A 9,342-nucleotide genomic window follows, 5' to 3' on the forward strand; every position below is an offset into this window, starting at 1 on the left:
TGACTTTACTTTGTCCTTTATGGTAATGCATAGATTTATATGCTGGTGCCTAAGTTTGTGATCCTCATTACATAATGAGACTGGGTGGAGGATTGAAGAACCTTGGAATAATGATCAATAGATTTTCTTTGGAAAATATTGTATTTTACTTTATTTTATTTTATTAATTTTTTTAATGTTTATTTATTTGTGAGAGACAGAGTATGAGTGGGGGAGGGGAAGAGAGAGAGGGAGACACAATCCGAGGCAGGCTCCAGGCTCTGAGCTGTCAGCACGACGTGGGACTCGAACCCACAAACTGCGAGATCATGACTGAGCTGAAGGCAGACGCTCAACTGACTGAGCCACCCAGGCGCCCCAATAAATGAATAAACTTTAAAAAAAGTTTATTTATTTTTGAGACAGAGACAGAACGTGAGCAGGGGAGGGGCAGAGATAGAGAGGGAGACACAGAATCTGAAACAGGCTCCAGGCTCTGAGCTGTCAGCACAGAGCCCGACGCAGGGCTCAAACCCACAAGTTGTGAGATCATGACCTGAGCCGAAGTCGGACACTTAATCGACTGAGCCACCCAGGCACCCCAATCTTTGGGAAATATTTTAAACTAGACCTCACCCAGCAGGTTCCCAAAATGCCTCCTATTGCCATTAGTTGTTACATAGTACATAACACAAAATTTCTACTTAATTTTAGCGGATAGAATAGGAAAACAAATTAAATCATAAAATAATGCATTACAAAGCCAAATAAGAATGACTTTTTAAATGATCTAAGCTAGTGAATATCACAATTAGTGTGGCTAATCCTTTATGGGATTTTCATGGAGAATGTGATCATCAGAGAGTAAATTGATCCATTTGTACCAAATTCCTATAATGCCATTCCAATACCATAGTGTGGTACTTTGCCAGTAAGAGTGGGTTTCATGGTCTGGTACATTCTCATTGTCCAAAGGTACCTTAAAGTCAGTATGTCTAGCCCAGCCCCCTATGATGCCCAAATCTACCTACATTCCTTGATAATTGACTTTGTCACCCAAATTATATATCTCCAGTGAAGGAGAACTTACTATAATGGAATATAATAGGCAATATTCCTATCCTTTTTGACTTTTAACATTTGGATGTTTCCCTTCACATACAATTACATGTACTTCTGAGCATGCCATACTTTAATGATTCCTTAGGAGCTGGTTGCATTCACCTTCTTGTATTCCACAGGTGTCCAAGGATGATCGAAGTGATATTGAGTCTAGCTCAGATGAGGAAGATTCAGAACCTCCAGGAAAGAACCCCCACACTGCAACCACCACCAATGGGACCAGTGGTACCAATGGGTATCTCCTGACTGGGTCTTGCTCCGTGGATGATTAATTACTCAAAACTACAAGTCCCGAACAAAGTGAACTATTTGTTCCTGGAAGCATTTAATAAGTTGCAAATGTAGTTCCTTTCATTATATCTCAGCACCAGAAACAAAAATTAGGATTATCTCAAAGCATTTTGAATAGTGCACTGCCATATGTCCTGTCTGTGAATGAAGAAGAATTACCATTCTCTATATGTAGGCATGCTGTATGTAATTGACACAAGGGAACAGTATTTGCATTTGTACTGTCTTAGAATATTATTTATATTTCGTATTTGTTTGTAAATCTGTGGACAAAAGAGGGTTTCCTCACTCCTTTTACTCTCTGGGTTCATGACAGTGAGGGAGATGCTCCATCTGCTTCTACCCCTTTCTATTGCTATGACTCAGTTCGCTAGGAGCATCAGCTTAATTTGTCACTTAGAGCAAGCAAAACCCAGTGCAAGATTCTCGTACCACTCCAAATAGGTTTGCTTTCTTTGTATTACAGTGCCTGTTTTGAAACTGCCTATATAGTCTCAGTGACCATTTTCCCAGTGTAAAGTTTAATCAGGATGAGCTAGGCTTTTTAATTGTCACTCTTTGTGGTCAATTAGCAGTTCAAATTTAAAAGTATGGTTTGAAATAGACATAATGTCTTGTGCACACGGCCAAGATTTCTTTAGTGAGTATGATAGCTAATTGGAGATAAACCTTGTAGGTTGCAGAGACTTTTTTTTTAATTCTCTATTATGATGTCAGTGCTTTGGCTCTGAAGGAAGACATTTGCTTAAGGTCATAGTTACAAACAATGAAGTCATTCTTACTATTGGGAATTTGTCCCTTGATCTGAGAATAGCAGAAAGAGAACAGCTGATTTCAACCAGATTTCAGCACTACCCCTATAATTACCACAGTCTTCTGTCATGTCATGAAAAAAAGAAGCTAAGCATATTTTGGGACAGCAAAGGAGACTTCGAACAGTTGGCAAAGGTCACCTCTGGTGCAAAGCACTTTATTGCAACTAGCATTCGAGGAAGTGTCCTATCTAGTATTTGATTTTGATGTTTCTATTTTTCTGAGTAACGTAAAACCAGTGGGAGAAGGAAGATTTTACTCTTTGTCTTTTCTCCTTAAACATGACCTGCAGTGACTCTCCTGTTATTAGAAACTGAGCAGTGTTGCACTTGAGGCCCTTTGGTTAGTTTCCTTGAAGATTTGTTCAGTTTCCAAGAATTTTTATTCAAATAGAGCTATTTCCAGAAAAAAATAATAAAAATTCTACTGGACTACAGCAGTATCAGCAGTGAGAAAGATTGTTGAAAAGTAAGTTGCTCTAGTCTCCTACATGGCAGTGTTATTTATGTATAAGTAAGAAAACCATACACATAAACCAAAGACTTTATCTGTTTTCTTCCACTTCTAAGTAAGAGGGAATAAAAAGGTATTACAAACACTTACTTCATGAACAAAACAAGAGTCCAGAACCACAGTGCAATAATATAAACGTGAGTCAAAGGATAGTAAAGACAACAGCAGAAATACTAGGGAGTGCACATCCTGCTTCCAGCCATACACATTCGATTCTAATTTTTGAAAAAAATTGAGATGAATCTTTGTGCCCACAGTTCGCAACCTGTGAGTTAATAGTTAATACTCCCAAACTAAAACCTCACACTGTAATATTAAATCTTTCCCCACCTATATACGAAATAGTATGTTTCTGATAAGGTCCACAGTAATAATTAAAGAGCCTTAGACATATGTCTGTTGATAAAACAATGCAACTAATTCTTCTTGTAAAGCTTTATTATTTTATTCAACAAAACAAGAATATGTCTAGGAGTGTAAGTTGTGGATGGTTTGAAACCAATCATAAAACATCAATAGTACTTGTTAGTCATCTGAACATCTGACATCTGAACATCTCAACATCTCAACGTCTGCATTGATAAAATGCAGATATATCAAATGGAACAGCAAACATGTTGTATAGCTGAAAATTTTTGAGGTGAAAGTTTCCTTTTTTACCAACTAGAATATGGAAAAGAAGAGTGAGTTGTACCTTGCTTTAGTGTCTGGAGCAAGTCCTCTCAATGGGGGAAATAAACCAGAGAACCACAATGTGTTCAAATTTGGATCATCTGACACCCCACCACAGAAGAATAATTTGAAAAGATTGGCTTGTAAATTAATGGTTTAGAAGAGTTGCATGAAATGAAGTAAATTGAGTTAGTCCTTAGCAAAGGCAAATCTAAGCAAACTTTTGTTTCTCCCAAAAGTCACTTAGAAGGAGGACTGAGAATACTCAGAGCCTCAGTGACCAGTGACATTAACTTAACACAGTCCCCTATATATCTATAGATTTTTATTTGATTTTGCCTTTTAGGGCAAAGAGTTCTTTTTGACTAATCAAAGTTGGTGTTTGTAGGCCTGTTAAGATGAAAAATAATACATTTCTGTCTACTCCTCCCCATGGTAGCATGATAAGACTGAGAGAGAAAAATATGTGAGATATCTTATCTTCTACTTGTGCCAGGCCATAGCTTTGGAAGTGTATTTTGTAAATTCAACTGTAGGTTACTGAGAGTGTTGTTTCCCATTAATTAACTTAGCCTGTGCTGAGATCTCCTTCCTCCTGGTCATATTCAAACCTTCCCAGGGTACCAAGGGGTATGTGGGAAGGAGTCTAGAAAAAGTAATATTTTATTCTCTAATGCTATAGCTTTTCTAGATCTCTTAGTGGGGAAAAAAGTAGAAAATTGAGTAGAATTTGGCCTTGAGTCAATAAATGATATGAAAATGTGTGATCCATGTATGTACATGTATATTTCTCCAAAAACACGATAAAACCAAAATATCACAGACTCATCGTTACCCATATTTTTTTTCATAAAAACTGTCCATCGTGTACAATAAAAACTTCCCACCTCCCTCTCAACTTCCTGTTCATACTCCTCACCCAGCTGAGAGTGGTAGGATCCCTTTGGCCTCTTGCCTCAGAGCTAGGATCACAGAGGGCCTAAGGTCAGAGTATAAGCCAAATATAGTTCGCATTTACAAATTCAGTGGTACAGATGTTGAGAATAGAGGAGTAAGTGTCAGTGTTATGGATTATTAAGCTGAATGTTGGTAAAAAAATGCGTATGGTTGCTGCTTCACCCGAGGGTTTTATTAACATCCAGTCCCTGCCAGGCTGCTAGACAGATGGTGTCCTGAGGTACCATCCAATAATGAAACAGGTATCTGACAAAAATGAACTAGGAAGAAAGGTAGGATCCCCAAAGAAAGCAAGCAGTTGGGTCACAGAAATAACTCTTCCGTGAGATAAAGTCCAACCACATTTAGCCAAACTGGTAGGTGAACCTCAAAATGTTCAGTTCTGTTGCCAACTTTCCATTCTGAGTATTTGATAGAGGTTGGATTTGAGCAAACTGAATGCTTTCACCTTGGGCAGAAAGGGTCTGGATCTCCCACTCTATTTATTTCAACTTCATTGCTATTTGGGCTGACGTAAAAAATGAGATTTCTGTTCAGTTCACCTGAGTCTTTGCAAAAAAGCTCTTCAGAGAGAACTTTATGGACACCAATGATTGTTCCCATTCTCTTCATGATTTTGCATCGATAGTTCTTTTTTCCCCTTTCTTAGAAATGTTAATGCCAAAGTTGCCTGAATATTTGAGTATTTTTCCTTAATTTGAAGTGTACAGAATAATTCCAGAGGTGTTAAAAGATTCTGTTTATTTGTGTCTGTGATGATGTCGTTGTGTCCAGAGAGGCTTCAAGAAACCCTTTAGAAACAAAAGGTTAAATGTTTACATTTCATGTGATATTTGAAGTCTTAAGATACTAATTAGCATACTTCTTTTTTCTTTGTCTTTGGCTGATTCCTGCTTTGTAGATAAATATCCGTATCCCTGAAATGTTTATAACATTCAAGCAAGAAAAAAACAAATGACATCAAAGTCAGCCTGATGAGAAAGTGATGACAGGGCACTTTCAGGTGTTAAGTAACTTGTATGGAAAGAGGAAAGGCAGTTAGCTCCATTCATTGCACTTGCTGCCTAGCATGCTGTTCCCGAAAGGAATACCCTCAGTAATTATAAACAGTTCTTGAAGTCATGCCGAATGCAGCAGGTAGTAGTTAGTACTGGTTCTCTATGGCCACCTGGTAGTTCTTTATAGCAACAGGCCAGCAAAGGACCCTGTGGTTTGCCTTTGTGTGTGTGGCCCCCCCTCCTCTAGGGGGTGCTTAGTAGACAAGCCCTAGGCCTGTCCATTTGTCCACTCTATGCTGTTGTAACTTCTCTAATACCTATTCAGAAGGAGCATACCTGGTGCTGCTTTTATTAGAGAAGATAAAACATCCTAAGTAACAGTTTGTAAGATCTGCAGACACCCAAAGGAGAACCTTAGTCTTTTCCAGGTATTTCCAACTTAAGTTCAACCTGAAGCCTTTGAAAGGAATGCCTTACCAAATGGCCACGAGCTAAGACCCATCAGATCAAAGAAATAAAAGTCTCGGCAAGCAGATGGCATATCTTATGGTGTCTCCACAAGACTAAACATTCTCAAGATGGCCAGGAACGGATGGGAGGGAACTGTTAGCCCAAGATCTGTCTTGCTCATCTCATCCACCCACATTCCTTTCAGACTCCTGGAACTCTTGATAAAAGGAAGCCAAAATATTGTCACTTACCGGCTATCCATTTTCCAGTAGCCTTTGGGTCAGCTGATAACCACACTTCTTTCTCTGCCTGATTCCATTTTTATTAAAAACTGTTGTGCCCACGTGAGCCTGTTTTCCTTAACACAGGTCCATGAAAGCTTGGTTTCCTCTTTTGCTATGTGTCACATGGCCTGGAAATCAAGACAGCAGCTGTTGGTATGGTCTCCGTGCTAAGTGAAAAATTAGATTTTATAGAGGTAATTTTTTTTTCCTTTTGGACCTACAGTAATTTTTTAAACTGTCATTGTAAAACTGCCCTTAAAAAATTAGAGGCTTTTAAAGATTACTTGCCAAAGATAAATTAGCTCTGTAATAGGAACAGTTATGTGGCAATTCTGGGACTTTAACTTAGAGATTCATTAATTTAAAGATGGAATACACCCTCCAAGTGTGATTTCCAAAAGTTTCATAAAGCCTCTAAACCTGTGATTCTCATCAGCTCTCGGTTTGCCCACAGAATCAGTTACCTCCATAGCCATTTCTTGTCAAGCAAGGGGGAGAGGGTTAGTTTTGGGATTTGATTGTTTTTAATTTGCAGTGAGAAATAGGGTAGGTGATAATACCTTACTTGTTTTCTTAAGACAATTCAGTGCTTGGGCATCTCTGTCAGAAATGGAATGATGTACTGTTAGCCAATTAGAATTACTTTATGTATTGTTGTGTTTCGCTGATTTTTATATGAAAATATAATTATTCATTCCTGATCTCTGGAAGCAATCATTATTATGAGGATCATTTTACTTTGGAAACACTTTCATAATAAAGATAAGTATTAAGAGCAAAGTGTGAATGCCATTTTCTGTAAGCGCTACCCAGCCTGCGTTGGTAATATGTCACATCTTCCTGGACAAGATTTATTTCAGGGCACACACCATCCTGCCAGTTTCCGGCAAACTTTCCTTAAATCCCAGTTTCATAATGGGATTCATAATTCCAGTTACATAATCCCAGTAATCATAATGATTACTGAAAAGGCAGTATTATTTGTTAGATATATGTTATTTTGTCAAGAATTTGGCTAAGCTACTCCATAGTATTGCTGCCCGAGCGTCCATTTTGTTTGCCAGGTGGCCTGCAGGGACCGTTAACTGACACAGTGCAGGTGCCTGTCCTGGAAAGCAGCCCGAGTCACCAGCAAATGTAGGTCCCTGATATGACTTCCCCAGCAGCTCTTGTGATCATAGTCTCCTCTGCCTGCCAGTACCTGGATGTCTTCTGTGCCCCTTAGCTAAGACCACCATGGGGTTTACCAAAACCCCGCTTTTTTGAATTCACCCATCCAGCCTTAGCCTCGGAAGTCCAAAGCACTCTACTCACGGACTCTAGTAAAGGTGTGTGCCCCAGGTCTTGCCTCTGTCTTCACCCTGCCTTCACCAACCTATGTGGCCTCTCGAGGCACGCTGTGCACCTCCCCCCATGACCTGTGAATAATAAACCTCTCTCTTTCAATTTCTCTTGTGGTCTGTTGTTGAACTTCGGTTCACCATCTGACACGTTGTGCTCCACTTAACATATCAATTTAACATAACTGAAACATTTGTATGTTGAAAATTAAGATATAGAGGCGCTGGGGCGGCTCAGTCGTTAAGCATCTGACTTTGGCTCCGGTCACGATCTCATAGTTTGTGAATTTGAGTCCCACATCGGGTGAGCACAGCCCCGTTTCAGGTGAAAACAAGCTCCACTTCAGGTGAACACAAGTCCTGGTTCGGGTGAGCCTCACTTCTCTCTCTCTCTCCCTCTCTCTCTCAGTCTCTCTCCCCCTCTGCCCCTCCTGAGATTCTCTCTCTCTGCCCCTCACTCATTTGCACCCTCTCCTCTGTTTCAGAAAAAAAAAAATTAAGATCTAAAAACTTCAATGTTAGATTTTATGTAGTGCTTCATTCTGGAAAAAAATATTAAATGGTATTCATAGAGGTAACAGTTCAAATATATCAGACTGCACTGATTTTTCCAAATTATAAAAAGAAGCACTTAGAACATAACAGTCCAAAGTACAACACACGCAAAACTGTCCCTGCCCGTGTGTGAACACCTCATAGGAGCTTGACTGATACCTTCTCGGGGTCCACGCCCTACTTTGTTAGGGCTTCTCTCCCTCTTTCTGTCTTCCCCTATGTAACTGTCTCCCCAGCTGCTCTTCTGCTATACGCTTATGTCATCTAATATCTCAAGAGCCATAAAAATAGCACTGACATTCAACCAGATACACCCCCACCACCACCACCACCACCAGTATTATGAAAAATAAAGCAGACACCCTATCAAAAATCTTACAAATATTAAAGCCACCTCCAACAACAATCTGAGGCACAGAAAGATAGGCTATAAGCAGATATACCACTCTGGAAGCCGTGGACTCTTCCAGTTCTCTAAGTAGAGCAGGATCTAACTATAAGCATCCCTCCCACATAGCCACAATGCAGCTCAGCCTCTCTAGAACCCTTGCTGCTGGGCCGGCCACTTCCACCCTGGGCACTTGTTATTTCTGCCCCCTAATTCTGTTTCCACTGAGCCTGCACTGGCTTCACCAGAAGCAGCGGTGGCAGTGCGAACAACAGTGAGGGAGGACATGACAACCAAGCAAGGGGGTGGTGGTACAATGGAATCTACCAGGATGTGGGGTGATCCCTCAGAACCATTGACCACGGAGACCAGAGCCTGAGTGCCACAACCTTGATTATCTCCAAAGCTGCTGTAGATGAGGAAGCAAAAGTCCTGTCGTTCTGGGGGCGCCTGGGTGGCTCAGTCAGTTAAGCATCTTGGCTCAGGTCACCATCTTCCAGTTTGTGAGTTCGAGCCCCACAGGAGGCTCCCTCTGACGATGAGGAGCCTGCTTGGGATTCTTTCCCTTCCCCTCTCTCTACCCCTCCCCAGCTCAAGCTTGTGCTCTCAAAATAAATAAACTTTAAAAAACTTTTTTAAAAAGCTCTATCATTCCTAAACATTAAAGGTAAAAAATTACGTAAAGCCTGTATCAGACTCTAGGCGGGAAACAGAAAGTCACTGTCAGATGATTCCGTTGGAGAAACTTCAATAAAAGGACACTGAGGAATGGATGAGCTCAGAAGCACCCAGAGGCCAGCAAGCCCGGGGAGCTGTTACCTCCCAGGGCTGTAACCAGACGCCAGTGACAGGGCGCGTCATGGAGGACAAGCTGCCCCGCCCGTGGGCTGTGAACCCAGCTGGGGAGCAAAGACCCTGACATCTCTCTCTTCCTGCTTTCTCATACCACCCATTGGCTGAACTCAGCCAGAAAGCCACCA

At 40.7% G+C, this 9,342-nt stretch overlaps 1 protein-coding gene across 2 annotated transcripts in view; it reads left to right on the forward strand.

Moving 5' to 3' along the window:
- The window catches only part of CERS6 (ceramide synthase 6), a 331,363-nt gene extending 324,504 nt beyond the window's left edge, over positions 1–6,859 (forward strand). For both annotated transcript variants that reach the window (XM_025934798.2, XM_025934799.2), the window contains one exon: positions 1,221–6,859. In XM_025934798.2, coding sequence (XP_025790583.1) covers positions 1,221–1,373 — 153 coding nt within the window. In that variant the 3' untranslated portion in view covers positions 1,374–6,859. The remainder of the gene's footprint in view (positions 1–1,220) is intronic.
- Positions 6,860–9,342: the final 2,483 nt, after the last annotated feature.

This window comes from Puma concolor, chromosome C1 (assembly GCF_028749965.1).
Source record: "Puma concolor isolate L17-30 chromosome C1, mPumCon1.1.hap2, whole genome shotgun sequence".
NCBI classification, from domain to species: domain Eukaryota; kingdom Metazoa; phylum Chordata; class Mammalia; order Carnivora; family Felidae; genus Puma; species Puma concolor.